The sequence below is a fragment of the Megalops cyprinoides genome, chromosome 4 (assembly GCF_013368585.1).
Source record: "Megalops cyprinoides isolate fMegCyp1 chromosome 4, fMegCyp1.pri, whole genome shotgun sequence".
In the NCBI taxonomy this organism is placed as follows: Eukaryota; Metazoa; Chordata; class Actinopteri; order Elopiformes; family Megalopidae; genus Megalops; species Megalops cyprinoides.
This window is the reverse complement of record NC_050586.1, coordinates 7,507,616-7,528,215: the sequence shown is the minus strand read 5'-3', so window position 1 is coordinate 7,528,215 and position 20,600 is coordinate 7,507,616. Positions and strand designations below refer to the sequence as shown.

Below are 20,600 nucleotides of genomic sequence, written 5' to 3'. Positions count from 1 at the left end.
TGTGAATGAAAAATTAATAATTGAATACTCAAGTATACACTTCAAGAATAATTGAAGTACTCAAGAGCATTCAGTTTCAACCTTTCAGATACTGTTTTTGAGCAGAACAGGTCTACCTTTCACAGTGTCTACAAAACCTGGGGATGTAATACACTACTGCCTCACTCAACATAGAAATAAATGAGTAAGAATGCAAAGTAAATAAATATGAATATAAATAAGTATGTATAAATAAATAAGAATGTTACATTTCTACCTGCCTTGAACAATACATTTTTAAACAAAGGTACCAGACTGATGGAGTCTGGTTAAGATGCAGAATTTTCCCAACACTGCTGGTCTCAGAAACAGAACCTCTAGACGCCTTCATGTAACATTACTTCAACCTGTTGTGAAAACAGCTAAGAAGATTCAATGTGTAGAAACAACAACATAATTTATCCTGTATGACCCACCATCCAGATTTATATATTGCTGGCAGCAGTGTAGCAAAGTGGTAAGGAGTAGAATTCGTACCTGAGAGGTTGCTATGTTTAATTCCCTGCTGGAGCACTGCTGCGGCACCCTTGGGAAAGATACTTAACCCAGAATTGTCTCAGTAAATATCCAGCTGTATAAATGGGTAACTTGTAAAAAAAAATGTAACTTGTGTAAGTTGCTCTGGATAAGAACATCCACTAAATGCCAGTAATGTAATGTTGCTGTAATGTTGTTTTGTCTACAGGTTACTACTTATTGTAATCCATACTTTTTAATCTGGGTAATTTTCAGTTTTGTTTATGTATCCCCTGGATGTTCTTTGTTATTTCTGGTCTGAATTCACTTGCTTTTGCTCAGTCTGTTATGCAATGCTTGGAATGACATCCTAAGAACAGACATCCTTTCCGCAACTGTCCAGTGTAAATAAAGACCCTCAGAATATGTGGCAGTGTGAAGGAGTAGCCCTTCACCTCACCCCCAACAGGTTAAATGTTCAATGTTAATTGTTTAATTGGTTAAATTGAGGATCCTCATTGTCTATATTCCATCTTGTAAAATAAGTGCTTCAAATCAATCAATTACAGCTGGGACAGGTTTTATGTTTGTCTTGATTTAATGATTGTTTCATTGTTTTGTTAATTTGTCTTTGTCTGAGAGCCAGTTAACTGGTCACACCTGCGCTAATTAAGGCTTGTTATATACAGGTGTGCGGCCAGGTTCAGGGGGCTGGAAGCCATTTTGTGTGCTGGAAGTAGTAGACTGGTGCTCCTGGGTTTGTGAGTGGTTTTTTTTTATTATTATTATTATTAAAATAAATTATTGTGTTTTTTGTGAAGTTTTACTCCTTCTGCTAATTTATGTGCAGAGCATCGGCCAGCTCTGTTATAGGCAGAAATGCAAGGCTATGGGCTGAATCAATGATATTCTCTTATCTTAAACATTAAAGTAAATGAACCCAGAGTACAGCCATGTTAGTTTAAGGACAGGCAAAGGATGTACAAACTGAGGGATAGGTTGAAGGATGTACACCCCCCCCCCCCCCCCCCCCCCCCCCCCACACACACACACACACACACACACACAGATAAACAAGACAGAGGCAGCAACGGCGCGTAAGTCGTAAGGAGCTTGTAACCACAAGGTGGGACACAGCTGTTGTACCATTGAACAAGGTACTTAACCCAAATTACAACTGAAACATTTACAAAAGAATAATATTTTTTTTTTTAAAAATCTATGCTATGTAGTATGTACACACCTCAGTGTCTTGTGTAAGAGCTCTGGATAAGGGCATTGGCTAAGCAAAAAAGAGGAGGCTACTTAAGACTTGCTCTCAAGGAAAACAATAGTGGACAATCCTCACCTTACCACTCCCAAGAAAATATGTTGTAATTAGTATGAACTCCTGGTGGATGCCCAATGAAGGTGTGTGTGTGTGCGTGTGCGTGTGCGTGTGAAAAACAGTCAAATTTATTGTACAATTTTAGTGCATGGCATTGACAATAGGAAGTCACTTATGTGCACAGTTATATAGCTATATATTCAATAAGTGAAGCACATGAAAACTTTGCTGACTTTAACAACCTCATGAATCAAACTTCAGGGGCAAATGTCGAATTTGATTCAGAATCTGAAATGCTGACATGCTGAAATGTTTGAGACACTGAAACTATGTGTATACAGTTGTTTGTGCAAGCACCCTTGAGGAAGCAGAAGCGTCCCACAAAGGAAGTGAAAGTGGCTCAGATATGCCCCCCATATATGCCATACACCTCCTCTGATGATTTCTGGTGTTGAGGTCATTAAGGAGAGCTTACTAGTAGACTTCTTAGGAATGTCTAGGGAAGTAACACTGGCCATTTCTATAAAGATTTTTTTATTTTTATAGAAAACAAATTGCTGTTGAAATAACACTTACTTGAAAAATAGCTTTCTCTGTTAAGTGTGTCTCAGACAGACCATTTCATGCAAATGGAGCATCCTAGCGGCCACCAAAAAAAAAACTGCTGAATGTTAAAATGTAATGCTAACTGGAAAGTGGCACAAACTACTACCCCTGATTGACCTTTTGATGACTTTATACGTGTAAATATTACTGAACCAGGATACAACGTCAATAACCAAGTTGGGAAATGAACCTGCAGCCTCTGGTTTACAAACTCTTTACAAGCTCCCCAACCACTAAAATGTGCTACATAGGAATTATTTATCACTGAAATAGAATGTTCATGTCAATCAACCAGGATGCATTTAGCCTGGTGACTGGCACAGTGACTTTTCATTGTCACTTTACATCCTGTTCCAAACAAAGTTGGGGGATTATTAGGAAATTTACAATTCTTTTTAGGCAAATGCTAAAAGAGGGTATGGAGTGGATTGGGCCCTGCAGATTTTTGGACACAGTGGGAAAGATCTGGGATCCTACCAAGACTTTCTGGCCCAATAAAATATGGGGTAACCCCATCTCAACTCCATAGCAAGCTACATACATATTGACAAGTAAAGCCAGAAAAGTCACCTGTGTTGTCTTATGCCAAACCGACTGTTACTCCACCAAGCATAACAAATGGAGGTCAAATGAAAAATACAAGATATGGAAGCCATCTCCATCTCAAGTCCCCAAACATTATCAAGACTACACAGCTTAAAGAAAAATAGAATCCAAAAGACTGTAAATTGTCCAAGACATGCTTTGATATTATTTTAATAAGCAATTGGATGAATAAGAAAACACAAAGAGCTCTCACGACACAGAAGTCTTATGTAATCATGAGAGGACATTTATTTTGATGTTGAGATATTGTACACTTGAAGAATAAGGCCATTTACAAGCATGTATGGTCAATGGTGGGTTTATTTCGATCAGTTTGTTTAAGCAGGACTGTTTAAGTCAGCAGCGAGATGTGCTAAAACTGCCACTTTTCCTGCCGTGAACTGCCTCACTACTCTTCTTCAGTGAACTGTTCACGTTAAATCAAGCTTTACTAGCCTCTAGCACCCCCTAGTGTGCACTCCACACATCTTCAGTGAGCCCTAGCAACAGGAAACAGCAAGCATTAACAAATGTAGATTACCTGTAAATGTATAAAGGAAATAATAAAATAATAACAAAATATATATTTTGGGGGGAACTGTTTTTTATGTTTATTCACATAGTATGTTTCTCACATTAGTTTGTTTGAAAGAAAAAAACTGAAGAAAGTAAGATGTACCTATACATGTGCAACCATTCGTGCAGTAACTGGAAACATCCCTAGAGAGCACTAACTGAATGCATGTATAGATGTCATGACTGAACAGGGGGGGTGCTCATTAATGCCATATAAAATTGAAATTACATCGGTTGAGTATGGGACGGTTGAGTCTGGGACGCACACTGTAGTGACGTTTCTCAACAGAAGAGGGCGCTGGTTGCCCGGCACCCACCTGTCGTCATTTCCTGTTCCTGCTCTCCTTCCTGCCAGTAAAGAGTGAAGATGGCGGCTTTCGGACGAATTTCTCAAGCTCTCCTGAGGTCCACTTTGACTCAGACCCGGCGTCAGCTCTCCGCCGCGGCGCATGGCGAGGAACATCAAGCTGGTAATGTCTACCATACTCCTTGGTCCTGGGTCTAGAGATGGTAATTTAGAGGATTTGAGTTAATTTAAGATGTTGGGACATTACGGTGACCTTGCTAGCAAGATGTAACAGACAAGATAGCCTAAGCTAACCTAGGACGCGCGTCGTGGTTTCCTGCTTATGGAAACTTGCTGCGATAGCTAGCATGCTAATTAGCTAACCTTAACGTATACTGACGAGCGAGCTGACAGTTTCCATTCATGTTTTAGTATTTAACTACCTATTAAACCTTCCCGCCCGACTGAAACTGACAGCTTTTGTAACCAAATCAGTCTTCATTTGTTCAGCGCCTTACACACAGAATTACTTGTCACTGCTGAGATAACCGGTTACCTTGATAGCAATCGAGCTAAGGCAGCCTCTCTAGCTCATCTATCTGAGGGATTTTTGTCAAAAATCGGGTAAAGCTGATTGTTTTGATTTCTTTTTTCGTCAACGCCCGTTGCGTCAACATCTCAGGTAGACAGACAAATAGATTAGGTAGCTAGATTTAACACCTTTCATCAGCTTTGGGTCGTTGAATGCCACTTTGTAAGTTAGCTGAAGTCTTGTGTGTTTATCGAGCCAGCTACTGTATCACATTAGATCTATGGGGTAAAGCATGTGTTCCTAGGCCCCCACAAACCAGAAAACATCAGCAGTCATGAAAAAAGCTTGAAGTTCATTATTGATTTTCTCTTCTTAAAACAGAAGGGGCTATCTAGGTAGCGAAATAGGGGTAACCTAAATACAAACTTTCTCCTAAAATAAGGCTGACTGGAAGATTAACTGAGATGTCAGTTTCAGAAATATACCTCCTTACTCTGTCCCATAACTGTACAGATACTAGACACATTCTGAAAATATTTAAGTCATGTATATGTATATAGTATAATATCAGATGTGGTAGCGAAAAGGAAATGTAAAACATTGCCATGAAATATTTCACATGTCATTTTCTGGACTACCCTCAGTTAGGGAACATATATGATAGGTGACTTTGTGTTATGTGTCCTTGATTTGATACCAGGTCAATGTCATCACCCAGTAAAGGCCACTAATTCTAACATGGGGTTAAAATAAGTATTCATCTAAGGTACACCTTCATAAGTCTTGCGATTACAATCTGGTGAAACATTTAGTATCTCATTTATGCAGCTGGATTTGTACAGTTGGAATAAGGTAATAGACTCAAGGGTACCACAGCATTGTCTTTGTTCTGTCTGCCCTTAAAATCTATGACCCACTGGTCCAGAACCCCTGGTTCTGGTCTAACAATGTTTACTACACCTCATGGTTATTGCAGTGCCTAATGTCTATATGATGTCAGTGGCATGAGGTCCGAAAACCTGTATTATGACTTGCAACAGCATAACCAGTCAGAAAATGAATTTTGTTCTCCTGTATGTGATCTCCCCTTATACCTTTCAAGATTAATTTCCGATGCGCATTTATTTTAAATGTGTGGGATTTGGTGATGTCTGGAACAACAGTTGATGACCAGTGCGATAAAGCAGTTAGGACAGTGTCCTAACACAGAGGCTTGATGGATGTTTCTGGGATCGTTGTGTGGTTGCAGTTGCAGGAATGTCTCTCACTTTCTCTCTTCCTCTCTCCCCCTGTCTCTCTCTCTCACTCTCTCTCCTCCTCTTTCTCCTTTTCTCTCTCTCCTCTCTCTTTTCTCCCTCTCACTCTCTCTCTTTCTTTCCTTCTGTCTCCTTCTCCCTCTCTCTCCCTCCTTTCTCCCTCCACTCTCTCTCTCTCTCTCTCTCTCTCTCGCTGTTCAGCTCGCACATGGAAGATTCTGACCTTCGTGGTGGCTCTGCCCGGGGTGGCCGTGTGCATGCTGAACATGTACCTGAAGATGCAGCACCACCAGCATGAGCACCCCGAGTTCACCCCCTACTCCCACCTGCGTATCCGCAACAAGGTCAGCCCCCAATGTCACCTGCACATGCCACGTTCCTTCCCCTTCTAAATATTCACTACAGTGGATTGTAACTGTTGGAGACGCAGTGTGCCTTAGTAAGCAATGGTGGATGGGTGGCTTTGTAGTTGTTGTTTTGTTTTTTTTTTGGAAAAAAAGCAATTTTCCAGTGGAAAGTGTCCATTTTGTATCTAGTGTAAAATGTATTTCACCTGCATTGTAAAGCTGTTATACTTGAATGCTCCACAAACTGTAAACCTTGTCTGTATGGGATTCCCTCTGTGTATTGCTGCATTGAATGACTTAAAAGTTCAGGCACATAGCCAGAGAGCTCCAGGATGTCAGAGGGAGTCCTTTACTGTGTGGACCGAGGGGAGGCATCCTGGGCTTTGATTACTGATTGTATTCTATGCATTTTGTGTTGAACAGTCGGATTTTTGTGGTTCTGTGCATTTCCTCTACCAGTTTGCCAACACTAATGTTTTTCTTTTCCTTCCCCGTGTCCCCCATGTAGCGTTTCCCTTGGGGTGATGGGAATAAAACCCTGTTCCACAATTCACACGTCAACGCTCTTCCTGACGGCTACGAGGAAGAGGACGAACACTGAGCGACCATGTCTTGCCACACGGGCAGTTGAGCAGCGCTCCTTAAGAGACCTCCCTTGAACAGGGACCAGAATCAGCTTCCCACACTCCCCGGTTTAAGGACCAGGGCCTGGACCACACCACCTCATGCAGTTTACTACCCTCTTAACTGTTCTGTTTACTTGAGTGTCTTGCCCAGAGACACAATATTCAGTTGTTACATTGTTCTGGACCATTGTACACAATGTCGGTTTTAACTTATCCTAAATAAAAAAAAAATAATCACAGACATTTGAATTGCTGGTCTTATGTTCTGAGTTTCTGGGAAGCGCACGTCTAAGATGCACATGTCTAGAATAGGCTCCATGTTTTCAGAACCTAAACGTTTTTCAGGCATCTCATTGTGAGCTGTGCTTGTGGTATATCTGTGGCCTAGCCGTCATACTGTCATGATGGCTTTCAAACTGCTCAGAACATTCCCGCTGAGCCATTTTCATGAAGGATATCTTTATTACAGGATCGGGTTTGTTTGTGCGGTTTTTTTTCTGGGGACCCTGTTGCTAGGTTATGGGTGTAAATCATCGGAACAAGGCCAGAGTTGCAGTTTCAGTACTTTACCATGTCCCGCTCGTGTTTGGCCAGCACGATGCAGACAGTACACGTTCCCGTCTGTTGGTATGTTGAAATGAGGCGGAATCCAATCCGCACTTTTTGTCCCTGCTTGCCCCTTGTATTGCTGAAAATGTCTCACATGACTGCGTTCTTGTGACCCGCATTACTTGACAAAGTCGAGTCGAGTGGAAAGGTTAAAACAACCAGATAATTATTTAGCTAGTAACTTTAGGAAACGGTAGATCGAAACGAACTGAAAGAAGCAGCTCACAGTTCTCGTTTTATCGCCGTGCTAGGCAGCTAGGCATTTTGCTGAGGAAGGTGGTCGGCTAACTGCGTCTGTGGATCTCCCGTGGAAACAACTGGCTAGCTAGTTAGCAGTATTGTTAGCCACTCTTTCCCTTGGAGTGCTACAACTCAACAAACTCTGGGTCGCAGAGCAAGAGGTAATTCACAGATAACTGCTGCGACTGTCGAACTTATTAGCTACTTGTCTAGTTGTAGCAACCGTTCTGGTGGCTAGCAGGATGGTTGCTAAATAGCTAGCGAGCTATATAACCAATGAATGAGATTGGGATTGCTAGTGTTGACCTTCGTTCGCATACCTGGCTAACCAGATTTAATTGGCTTGTGCTCATTGAAATAGTTCGAAAGTTAGCGGGCAAGCGGACTAACTTTACATTTCAGAAGAGCGCATTATAGTTTTAGGTTATCAGCTAAGCGCCTAACTTCAGTGGTTTAGCAAAGGTGGTGGCGGCGGTTCGCAGTTCCCCAAGTGCGAAGTGTTAGTGACATGAACAGCTCTGATTTCAGATTAGAAAGTTTTTTTTTTTAACATGGGTGGGGCACCATTTGACGCAGTGATGGTTGATGGATATCCATACCTCAAAATGAAAGTTTCCGAACATGTCGCTACCTTGCAGGAAGCACGGATTGTTTTGGGCTTGCGGTTTCAAAGCAAAGAAAAGCTCAAATCAGTATGACGTCTCTGTGCGTGTCGTTTGGCATGCTTCAGTAATAAACAGCGCATTTCGTGTGATGATATTAATTGTGCGTTTGGTTGTTATCACTGCACGCAGAGAGGGATGGAGAAGGGAGGGGGAGAGGTGGGCTGTCTATGAGAGAGAACGCATCGCAGGATTCGCCAACCCTCATGGCTGAAACCGCTGCACCAGACGCTAGATGGTGAGACTAGTACCCACCCGCTGCACCCCTCCCAAATCCCTCACTCACATTCCTTTTACCAATTGCAAATAACCATGCATTTCCTCGCTCTGAACTGCCCAGCTCTCCTTGTCTTCACCCTCTTCCTGCTTTCAACTGTGTTCTGTAAGCTCACTGATTAGTTGATCAAGCCTCCAACCATGGGATCTTCTTAAGACCTCGTCACTGAATCACTCGATCAGACTGATTGTTATGAAGCATTTTTACGATCAAGATTGTCACGACGTGCTGTACATGCATAGGTAATTTTCAAGAGGGAATTTAAAATACATAAATACCAGAAAACCCTGGCCAATTGGGGGGGGGGGGGGGTGGGGGGTCAAGAGACTTCTGGAAAATAGATAACATTGTAATGTAACATAAAGGCATCATGACACTTCCAATCTGTAGCTAGTGAGCTGAACAGTCCATTCTAGCTGGCTGGAATGGTCAGTGATCACAATCACCCCTTGATGCTCATTTGGGTAACATGCAGTCAGAGTAAAGGTTCCTTTTCTCATGTCACAAGGCGAGTTGGGTTTTTTCCTAATGTCCCCATGATGAAATTTCATGTCTCCTTCATAACGGATGCCACCCAACCAACAACAACAAAAAAATAATTAAAGAAATAATAAAAATAATAATAATAATAACTGATTGCATTGCACACCAGACTGAACCATAGTCCTGGGTTGAAAGATTCCACAGTGTGCTATACCATCAGATAAAACAGTAAAAGGACTGTGCTACAACAGTACTATACTGTTTTATCACTACAATATGTTTTCTGTGGATCTTAAGAACATTTTGAGTGGGTTGTCTGGGGGGTTTCACCTCAGGGGAGAAATAGTATTTTGGTTCTGAATTGTATTTAGATTTAATATGGTCACATGAGTTGGCGCTACAGTGTCCTGTGCAAAAATATTTGCATCATATGTTGCATGAAATCTTATCGCACCAATATAGCATCCCAGGTAATGGTCTGGTTTTGGCTTTTGTACAGTATTCCATAGGTACAGCAGACTCTAGCTCTCTTTATTTGGATATTAAATGTGAGAGCAGCAGTGAGGTATGACTCTAAATAAGTAGTCAGAATTTCAAAAATCTATTAGTCTGGTGTGATTTATTAAGATTAAGCAGTGTGTTGAACTGTAATGAGGGTTATTTTGAGAATTGTGGGAACATTTAAGCTTACCTTAAAAGTTCAGAGTTTGGGAAGTACTAAAACGTAAGGAAGCAAATAGTTAGGTATTGTGCTTGCTGGTTCCGTTTCTTACATTCCTCTGGCTTATGTTATTGCTGAAATATTGTACAGCACCCTTACTTTATTATTATGTTCAGGTGCAGTTACTTCTTCCTGTATGATGGGTCAAAGGTCAAGGAAGAGGGTGACCCAACAAGAGTAGGCATCTGTTACTTCTACCCCAGAGAGGTATGGGCTTTTATGACATGCATGGGGGGTGGGGCTGATCTTTAATTCAGTTGTAATCAAGTCAAATGTAATCAGTATGTCGCTCTGGATAAGAGCATCTGCTAAATGCCAGTTTTAATCAGATGTATTTGATTTGTGCTTTTGAATTTTGAATTTGTCAAATTGTGAGAAAATAATGGGTAGGGGTTAGTGAGGGGTTGCATTATAGGGGGGCAGTGTAGCATTGTGGTTAAGGAGCAGGACTTGTTACCAATAATGTAATAATGTGAAAAATGTAGTGTAACACTGACTGTGTTACTCAATGGCAGAAGAAGAGACAGAGAGAGGTAGAGCTACAGACGGAAGGAAAATTCAGGGCTCACTGTGTTGAACCCCAGTGTTTTTTTTTTCCCCCAGACTCCCCTGGAGCAGCAGGAGCTGCTGTGTGGGCAGCTGGCTGGAGTGTGTCGGTGCGTGTCTGAGCTTTCGCAGTCACCTGTCCGGCTTCTCCGGCTGCGCAGACGCAAGTTTGCCATCTGCATGAGGGGGGACTTCCTGTGGGTGAGTGAGGGAAGAGGAAGTGCTTTTTTTGTGGATTCATTGTGGGGTCTGGGCTGTGGGAGAGGGTAGGTTTACTGGAATGGAGTTAGTCATTGTTCTACACAGAGGACAAAATGTCACTCCAGTGTTAAGTGCATCGCGGTATAGTGTAATTTGGCTCTCACTTGCTCAAACTACCACACTCACTTGCATTGAGTGTGGTAGTTTGATACAAGTTGATGCTCCTGTGGTGGATCACTGCTTGGCACCATGTAAACACGGACTTAAAGTAATGTTGCAATAATTTTATTATTTTCAGTTTATTTGTTCACTGCTGTCTCTGGCATGATGTAAGTAATTACCTTTTAAGGGTAACTGTTACTCATCATGGTGTTACAGTTACATGCTTTTATATTAGCACAGATTTTCAGTCTGGTGTTGATTTCACTTTGATTCTACGTGTTACTTATCTGTGTTATTGGTTGACCTTTTTAGTCCTGTGAGAAGCAGTTAGTAATGTACCCCCTACAGATGAATTAACAAAAAAAATGGTGTGGTGTTGTTTGCCTTTAAAAACATTGGATTGTTGTTCTTAGTAAATAGGACTGATGAAACTCCCTTCTATTCAGAATAGGAGATGTAGGTTTTTTTCTACAACATCAATAGAGCATGCATTTTTGTATAACTTAAGTAATTTTCTTGTCACAGCTCTATATTGCCTCATGTAATATATATGATGTATTTCACGTTATACTACATCATGTAATAAAGACTATTAAAATTGCCGACTATCTAGTGTGTGTATTCACTTTTTTGCAAATTGCACTAGGCTACCATTATTCATATGTGTTAAACTTTTCACAAAAAAATTCCAGACATTGTCAATTGTCCCAGGTAAATGACAGTGGATTTTATTGCCTCTCCATTTTTGCTCCCTCTCTATTTCTCTCTGTCTTATTCTCTTATTCTCTTTCCCCTTTTCCCTGTTCTGTCTTTATCACTGCCTTCTGCTCCTCCTTCATCTTGCTCTGATCTTAGGCTTTGGGTTGTGCAGTGGAGATTCCAGATGTCAGTATCTATGGTTTTCTGGAGCAGCTCATTGGTCTCTTCTGTTTCTACAACGGCCCTGTCCGACAAAGCTACCAGGTACAGTTTTTTTTCCCATTGTCATTATTGATTTCCAATCCTCTTATTCCAGCATTCCGCTTCCTTTTCCCCGCTTTCTTTCTGTATGGATTTTCTTCTTGGAGTTTGATTTTCAGTTTTCACTACCCTAAGTTTTTATGTTTAGCTAGAGGGAAATCGTAAAGCTCAGGAGACAGCAAAGAAGTTATTTTCCAGTTGCTCTTTGTAATATATTTTTTTTCTCTACTCCGTCCCCCTCTGCGCGTACAGCTGTGCAGTCAGGAAGAGCTGGCATTGCAGTGGGGGCTGTACCTCTCTCACCTGCAGGGCGGCGCCACCGAGCTCAATCAAATCTTCAGCTCCCTGCGCACTATCGATGCAACACGCGTATGTATCAATTGTGTTGAAGTGTATTTGATGAGAACAAAAAGACAGTTTGTAGAAATTCCCATAACCTGTAGTCTGATTTAACATATCCATTTTTAATTATATATAATTAAATATTTCGCATGTTTACACAGTACAAATGACACCTGCCATTTGCATATTTGTGATTGGAAGTTCTGGATATACATGCCTGAATTCATTTTAAGTGCTTGTGAAAGGCAAAGGTCTCCTTTATCATTATAACAGTATATATAATAACTAACTAATAGTTTTGCAGCTTGTGTAACCAGGCTCACAGTTATGTCACTGACTGCATTCCACAGATAAGACCTTCTTGGCTCCCCCCTGAAATGAAGAACTAGATCATTTCCTCAAGCAGCTTTGAACCTCTCTAACTGGAGGTTGTTTGTTGTGTGGTGAATTTTCTGTGGTTTGTATCCACGCTCTCACAGGAGCTGTAGACTGCACTGGCTAAACTCATTAGCAGCTCTATTCCTTCTCTGTCTCTCTCTCTCTCTTTTACTCAGATTGACCCTCTGCTGCTTCTGAAAGCGGCTCTTATTCTTCAGGCGTGCCAACGCTGCCCCCTGGTGTTAGCAGGGTGTATACTTTACCGTGGCAGGTAGGTAAGGCAGTGTGTTGTCAGTCATTCAGTCAGTCAGATGGGGAAACTGACCCATCTCTCTTTGTCTCTTTAGGGTTGTCAGTACACAGATGCCCCCTGACCTCACAGCAAAAGTGCTCGTTCACGAGACAGAAACTCACAGCCAGGTGGTACAGGTGTTCCAAATCTCTTTTCAATGGTTTGTGGGTTATATGTACAAATTTGAACACTGAATTTACCTCCAAAACTATCTGTCTGTTTTATTAGAACCTCAGACATCTACCCAATGGGGTGACATCTCCTGATAGCCCCCCCTTGTCTGCTTGTGTCACTTCTATCCCTGTGTACCTGACTTCCTCTGAACTCCATGCTCTACGGTGCCCCCCTGTGGACTGGGCCTGCAGGTACAAGTCTCGACAATTCATCGCCCTCTCTCTGATCAATAAAAGTATCATAAAGAACTGTGAAGTTATTCAACATGCAGAAATATTGTCAGACTTATTAATCTAATAAAAATTTCTAATAAAAACCTTTCTTCTGATCTCCCCTTTCATTTTTCTTGTTTCCATTCTCATATTGATAGTTACTTCTTTATCGTCTCTCTCTCACATGCTCTCGCGGTGTCTCTTTTAGGACCCACTGCCTCCCTCAGCAAGCTAACCAAACCAAGAAGTCCCGCCTCCTGTCACGCACCCTCTCTGACACGCCCACCCCTGACCCCGAGGGCCCTAATCTTGACTCCACCAACCGCACCCCGGACTCCTTTCAGACGATGCCCTGCTCCAGCCGGTCCTCTCTTTCCGATGACGTGTACTTCTGCCCGAGCCCCTCGGCGAATACCGTCGACCCGTCCCGTGTCATCCAATCCCCTTCCTCGGCTGACCATCCCGGGTCACATGACCAAGGCTTGGCCAATGGGACGCTGCCGTCGGGGCTGCAGGAGGGGTCGGGGGTTCAGGAGCAGGGCGAGGGGATCTCGGGGGTCACGTATGAGTGCAGCGCCGGCAGGAAGGACGAGGGTGAAAACGGGGGTGAGCGTCAGCCACAGGAGGGCGGCCATGATGGGGAAGGACATGACAGTGGCGGTTTAGAAGAGCAGGGTGTGTGTGGAGAGGTCGGGGAGGCTGTTAATGGGAGCAAGGCAGAGCCACATGGAGCTGAAGCACAGAGGAGTGAGGATCAGCCAGGAAAGAGCGAACAAGAGGAGCCCAGTAGCGTTGACCATAAAGGAGGGGGTGGGGGCGAGGGGGAGGCCCGAAAAGAAGAACAGGAGGACGGGAGAGAGGAGGACGGGGGCAGCGGAGGAGCACCAGCAGGGCAGAGTGAGGAATCCCAGAGGGGCGAGGGAATCCAGGAGGGCAGGAGCGAGACCCCTACGTTCATGTCTGCTCTCGGCACCCCAGAGCACCCCCTGGTGGCCATGGCGCTGTATCAGCACAGGGTGCGGGGGCTGGTGCTGGCCCTGCTGGTGGAGCCCAGCTTCCAGAGTGATGCAGCAGCCATGGAGGAAGTGGTGAGTTTTAGGGGCGCTGCAGCCTGTGTGCCTGAATGTTCCAGTGAGTTCACCTGTGTGATTGTGGTAAATACATCTGGACTACACCAGACTCCACACATAATATACAGTATTGTAATGTAATGTAATGTTTCAGATTCCAAGCTCCTGGTCCATTACATTGCATTACATTACTTCATTTAGCAGACGTTCTTACCCAGAGGGACTTACAAATAAGTGCATCATACCATCAATTATGTGTAGTTTTTTTATAAATGTTATGTAGAGTCACAGCTTTATCCTTTTGCAGACAGCAGAAATGCTCTATTGAATGTTTGACATGTGAGACACTTTATTTTTGCCCCCGGCTGTGGTGGGAGTTAAACGCATTTCCTGATGTGGCACACTGAGCCTGACGCCCCCTGGTGTTTCCGCAGTATCACAGCAGCCTGGCGTCTCTGAACGGGCTGGAGGCTCACCTGGGGAACACCGCGGCGGGGACTGCGGGCCCACAGGGGCAGTACACCTTCGCGCACTTCGACTGCGTGCAGAACACGTTAACGAGTGAGAGCCCCCCCCTCCAGCTGGCGTGCCGTCCGTCTCTGCGCCTGTCTGTTTTTACGCTATTCCCTCCCTCCTTCTCTGTGCTGTCTGCCTGTATACGTCTATGTATTTCCCCACTTCACTGCATTAGCCCTGTTCTGCTCACGCCTGTTATGTACCTTGGTCCATCTGTCTGTTACGGTACACTGGTGCGAGTTTTCCCTTCCACCGTTTTTGTCGCTTTGATCCTCTTGGCCTAAGGGTGGCATTATGACCTTTGCTGCCGTAGAGTAAATGCTCATGCAGTGTGTTATCTGAAGGTGATCTGAAAGTGAGCGCAGTGCATGTGCTTGCGTAGTCTCATTAACGACTGTCCTCATTAACAGCTGCATCATTGGTCTGTTGTAGTCACTCTACCTGTTGTTGTGTGTGTGTGTGTGTGTGTGTGTGTGTTGTGTGTGCCTGTCTGTGTGTGTGTGTGTGTGTGTGTGTGTGTGTGTACGCGCGCGCAGCATCATTGATTTGTGACACTGTGTGTCTGCCTGAACTCTCCCTGTTGTCTTATGCAACTCTGTGTGTGTGTGTGTGTGTGTGTGTGCGTGTGTGTGTGTGTATGTCAGTGTTTGTGTGTGTGTGTGTGTGTGTGTGTGTGTGTGTGTGTATGTCAGTGTTTGTGTGTGTGTGTATATGTCTGTGTGTGTGTGTGTGTGTGTGTGTGTGTGTGTGTGTGTGTGTGTGTGTGTGTGTGTGTGTATGCCAGTGTTTGTGTGTGTGTGTGTGTGTGTATGTCAGTGTTTGTGTGTGTGTGTATATGTCAGTGTGTGTGTGTGTGTGTGTGTGTGTGTGTGTGTGTCGGTGTTTGTGTGTGTGCGTGGCGTATCACTAATCTGTGCTGCTGTGTGTCTCCCCGCAGCCAATTTGTCTGGAGGACTGGGGGGCTCCTTTGTGAGGGCCACCTCTCTGTTGCACTCTCACTTCTCTCAAGCCGTCACCCTGCAGGAGGTCATTGTCAGGTTAGTGCCTGGCCAGGGGAGTCGGGGGTTCTGCCGTCACTTAAGCACACAGTCAGACGGGGGTTGGGGGCCGCACCGGGTCCTGCTGCAGTGTGTTACACGTTGAGATACAACATGATTCATTCATTTCCGTGGGCATAAGTGTCAGTGTGTGTCTGATTGAGCGCGTGATGGATGGATGTGACACGGCAGTGCGTTGTTTGCCACGGTGCGTTCACAGTGTGTTGGTGTGTTATGCAGTGTGTTGCATGTCGGGGCGTGACAGGGTGTTGGTGTGCTGTCCAGTGTGTTGTACGTCAGCGCGTTACGCAGTCCGTAGTGTGTCATTACGCAATGCGTGACGTACCGTTGCAGGAGCGCAGGGACGGCGGTGTACGGGACCCGCAGCGTCGCCCAAGAAACGTACTTCATGCAGCAGGGGGCAACGGCGAGGAACTCCGGGGTCCCCAACCCCCAGGACAGCGCCTTCTCCCTGCCCAGCAAAGCCCGGCACCGGCTGCTCAAGCACGGAGTCAACCTGCTGTGAGGCTGAGCAGGGAACTCTGGGTTCAGCAGGAGAGCACGCTCCAATGCACCACCCCCCGCCTTATATCTGTACCTGTCACTCAGAGCCTCTGCACTCTCTTTAGAATAGTCAGTTCATACATAGCATATGCTCTACACCCACTCAGTCACAAACACACTCTTATATAGAGTGTATTGGAGCAAGGTGCACACATTTTGGCTCTCACACACACATATACAAATACACACACGTACAGACAACACATGGAGGCATTCAGAATGTTTGCTGAGACAAAAGTTTTCTAGAACATTCCCCGCCAAACCGCTGCCACTGTGCCTGGAATGTTATGTCTTGCTCGTGCAGAGTGTAGAAGCTGAAGGAGAAGGAGAGTTTGGTAATTATGTGTAATTTGAAATGAAAGCACAGCTGTGTTAAAAATAACTTAAAATGCAGTAATATTTGTCAGACAAGAAAACTGTAGTCCTGAAATCTCAATAAAGCTAAGAAAAAGCTTGTTGGACGAACATCTCTTTATCCTGGGAGTGTCAGAGAGAACACAGGGGTGAGTGGGTATGGTTGCTCATTACACCATGCACAACTATATGTAAGAAATACTTAACTAGAAGTAAATGAATTTACCCCCCCCCCCCCCCCTCAGAAAACGGCACAGTTAATTATGCAGGAATGCGCAAGTCCATTCACACATTCTGAAGCACAGGTTCTCAAAACCCTCTCCTGGGGTTATCCCACTCCAGCAGTCCCCCCCGCAAAATTCTGCACAGAAGTTAACCCCTCAGGTCAGTAGCTGGCAGTCTGTGGGTTAGGACTATCTGATGGTCCACATTTACAAAAATAGGCCCACAAAGTCATAAGTATTAATCCATTAAGGAAAATGGTACTGAATCAGTTCAAATATAACTAATTGCTCATTGTCTGTCTTTGGCTTGCTCACTGAAAACATCTTCCTGGCATGGCTTTATAATTATTTTTAGTTATTTTTAATTCAATTATATAAGTTACAATGCCAGGTTTTACATTATGACATGTCAATCTTGTCAGAAACATTTTGGAGTATTTGGAAAATATTTTCTTTGTTGAAATTATGTAAAAATTAAGGTTAAATATCCTGGCGTTCAGAAAGTGGACAGATTATCAAAACCACAAAGGAAGATCCATCACTACTTCACGAAATGTATTGTCACGTGAAAGGGCATATGCATCGCACACATAACTGGCTTCAAACAGCACTGGAGCATGCGACGCGTTTGCATGTGACGCACCGGAATGCGTCAGGCGGCAGTAATGCTATGGTAGGGGCTTGGAAGTGAAGGCTGATATTTCACTTACTGCATGTGGTACGGGTATGGATGCATGGGGCAAGTTCAGCTTATCTTTGGTCTGGAAGAAAAGATGATTTCCCTCAAGTGATGGAAAAATGTTAAATGAGCGTTAACCGGAAAAGTTTGACTGAACTTGCATACCAGTTATCTAGACGTTTATGCTTTGCAATGATTCTGTTATGCAGAGAAAGATAATTGGACTGGAAAAACACGAGCACTTAAACGTAAATTGTGGAATGTTTACTTACGTTAATTGACGTGAGTAATTGTTTTATAATTTTATAAAGAGAGTCCACGCATAGTTAAAGAGAAGACGCAACGTCAGTTCTTCCCAGAACATATAGTTGTGTTGATCTAATACATTACTTGTGATTAATTACAAATGCGATGTTTACATTGTGATTGTTCATGATGTAAGAATTGTCTATTGAATTTATTTTGATGTAAATTCGGTTCTCAGGTTTGTGTATGTCTTATTCATTTGCGTTCTTATGGTAATTTCTAATGTATTTTTCAAGGTGGGAGCATAGTGTGTGTTTATGGATCGTGAGAACGAAGTTAGTTCGATGTTGTAACTCTTTGTGGTTAAAACTATTTTTAAGAGTCCGGGGGGTCAGAACACTGTATTGCCTCCGCGCCATTGGTCACAAGCGTCAAAGAACATTTTCATTCACATTCTGTTGCTCTCGCTTGTCTTGCAAATTAGTTCGGTCTTAATGGTCCAGATACACCGTAATTAGGGTCATTAAGGCACCAGCTGAATGTGAATAGATCGGTGTCGCCATGTTTGGAGCGTCTTATTATGCAGGCACATTGAGAGGGTCACCGGGGGTGTAAATGGGTGCGATGGGGGTACGAACAAAACAGGGGGAGGAGAGAAGGGAGCCATAATTCAAATTCAAAGTAGCAAGATGTCTCCATTGTCAGCAGAAGGGTATACCCATATATTCACAGCGCCAGGGACTTCTTTTGAGAGTAACTGAAGAACAGAGGAGTCCGGATCATTCGCTCTGGCCATCAGCCGGGTTACATGGTATCAGAGTCCCCGAAGAAGCAAAGGTCGTATTCTCACTACCATGGTAGTGCCCAGCTACACGTGCATCGTCCTCGTCCTCTTAATCACGTGGACCTGTCCCAGTGGAGGCCAGGGTCGCACGCTGCAGAGCTGGCTTTCCAAGCTGTCGCATTTTGGCGACGGACATGAGGCTCCGACCGCAAACACCCTACCGAGGCGCCGGCGGCGAGAAAGCCTGGAGACTCAGATGGAGCATTGCGCGCTGTTGGCCGCGCCGTGGACGGAGGCCACGGGTAATTTCGAGGACAGCGGACAGTTATACAGGCTTAGGGTCCTCTCCTTGCAAGATGGGGGCTTGAGGCGGCCCGTCTTCCCCGAACAGCCACTTTTCCGTTTTGTTCGACGGGTTTATCGATGCTGTCAGATGGGTTTCCATTGCCGAGGAGTGAAAGGGATTCAAGGCCGTTTGACTGGAGGTATGGCACAACGCTGATCTGATGCGCGTGAATATTACTATGGCTACTCATTACGAATTATATGTATAGTTTTTGATGGTTAGTTTTGATGATAGTTTTTTTTTTAACAAGGAGATACTTTTATTTCCCTTGTCAACACATTGATGCAACATTAATGTCATATTACCTCCTATTAACTCCCGTCCTTCAATTCAAATAGACGTTCAATTCCTTCCAAGTACATTTTGTAATGTAGATAACAAGATGTTGCGGGGTTTCCCGCATATTGCACTGTGAGACAAACAAATGGTGCTGCAGTTTTCTAACAGCTAGCCAATGTGCTGTGGGCATGCGATTCCTCACGCTCCCCTTCTCCTTCTCTCCTCTTTCAGGCTCTGAAGTTGAGTTTTTGCTCAGTGCGGATGTCCTGTCAGTGCCTGTCGTGAGAGCTGAGATACACCTTCACGTTTTAAACCCGCACCATCTTCAAGTGGAGCCGTGGCTTCCCTCCATGGCAAAACACCAGTCCCCTACACGGTGGGTCCAGTGTTTTATTGGCTGATTTTGTCCAACTGCAATACCACTATGTGTATCTATATATGTTTATACATAACTGTACATCCACTGTATTACTGTATCTATATGTATTTCTATATAACTGTCTGCTTTACAACTATGTCAATCTGACTGGGCACTTGGTGGCTTCTGTTGGATGTGTTTTAAAGATGTAGTGGAGGTACAGGGGGCCCTTCTTCTTAATAAACATTTGTTTTTCACCATCTCCTTCTTTCTCCTTTGCAGGTACACTGCGTGGTCAAAGGGCGAGGTGCTGGAGCTCAGAGTTGACACCCTGTTCCTGTTCCAGGGCCTCCAGCGAGCTGCGGGGGGTGCCCGTGGAGGGCCGAGTCTGGCAGACCTGCGAAGGGTGGGGGGGTTGGCTAGGCTGAGGGGTGCGGGTCTGAGGGGACGCCACGAAGTGCAGGCTCTGCAGGACACCGACGGCGACGCCTGGGGGGATGGGGACGGCTTCCTGACGTCCGCCCTGGAGCTTGGCCTGGTGTTGCGCTGCAGCAGCGGCGGAGTGAGTGTGCCGTGCAAAGACTACGGAGTTCACCTTCTCCACGCCCCATTCATTGCCCTCTCCTACAGATAGGAGCCACACGGGACAGATATTCTTTATGTCGACCAGATATTTAACTCTTGAGTGCTTCCACTTGGAAAGTCCTGGTTCTCCTGTTGTTGAAGCTACAGGTGTTCAGATTTGCTGACTTTTTATGGGCATTCCTGGAGGGATATGGTCTGTGGCATAGCTAGCATGGTATCACAAATTACAAATTACCTCCAGTTACCTACCAGAACCCCCTAAAGAAGGAAGTACAAAGGTCAGAAGGAAACCAGGAGCCAAATATCTGGTCCTAATATAAAATGTCTTTTTCTGAGTCTGTCTCCCTCAGTTGCTTATGTGAAGAGCTTATGCACTCGTTCTCATCCCTTTGAGAAGGACTGAACTCACAACAGAATTTGAGGAACCTCATTGATTGGACTGTGCAGACAGTCACTGATATGCCCCGCTTTGTTATTGTAGGGTCTCTTTTTTTTCACTTTTTCATATACTGTATCTTGAGTGTTAAGAAAAAAAACAACTTTCTCCAGCATTCCCTTTATGCCTGGGTTATCTGCACTTCAACTTCAGCAAATGCTTGAATATATTAAGTTATATTGAATGTTTTTGTTTTGTTTATGTAACAGTGTAGTTTTGTAAAGCTG

At 44.2% G+C, this 20,600-nt stretch overlaps 3 protein-coding genes across 4 annotated transcripts; all 3 read left to right on the top strand.

The window, feature by feature from the left end:
* The first annotated feature begins 3,944 nt into the window (after positions 1–3,944).
* On the top strand, positions 3,945–6,877 carry LOC118776809 (cytochrome c oxidase subunit 6A, mitochondrial). Its single transcript, XM_036527383.1, has 3 exons — positions 3,945–4,059; positions 5,865–6,007; positions 6,519–6,877. Exons 1-3 carry the CDS (start codon positions 3,957–3,959, stop codon positions 6,609–6,611), a joined length of 339 nt encoding a protein of 112 aa, XP_036383276.1. The 5' UTR covers positions 3,945–3,956; the 3' UTR covers positions 6,612–6,877.
* A 465-nt stretch (positions 6,878–7,342) lies between these two features.
* Positions 7,343–16,537, top strand: hps4 (HPS4 biogenesis of lysosomal organelles complex 3 subunit 2). 2 transcript variants are annotated; one of them, XM_036527096.1, is made up of 13 exons: positions 7,343–7,646; positions 8,280–8,385; positions 9,745–9,835; positions 10,232–10,375; positions 11,393–11,500; positions 11,750–11,866; positions 12,394–12,488; positions 12,565–12,637; positions 12,738–12,874; positions 13,104–13,983; positions 14,400–14,526; positions 15,419–15,518; positions 15,873–16,537. In XM_036527096.1, exons 2-13 carry the CDS (start codon positions 8,318–8,320, stop codon positions 16,042–16,044), a joined length of 2,112 nt encoding a protein of 703 aa, XP_036382989.1. In that variant the 5' UTR covers positions 7,343–7,646; positions 8,280–8,317; the 3' UTR covers positions 16,045–16,537. The 2 variants fall into 2 exon arrangements, with proteins under 2 accessions (XP_036382989.1, XP_036382988.1); XM_036527095.1 differs by having other exon boundaries at positions 12,565–12,640.
* A 1,902-nt stretch (positions 16,538–18,439) lies between these two features.
* si:ch211-170d8.2 (uncharacterized protein LOC571755 homolog) lies at positions 18,440–19,986 on the top strand. The gene is made up of 3 exons (XM_036526155.1): positions 18,440–18,854; positions 19,226–19,370; positions 19,635–19,986. The coding sequence occupies exons 1-3, from the start codon at positions 18,440–18,442 to the stop codon at positions 19,984–19,986; spliced, it is 912 nt and encodes a 303-aa protein (XP_036382048.1).
* Positions 19,987–20,600: the final 614 nt, after the last annotated feature.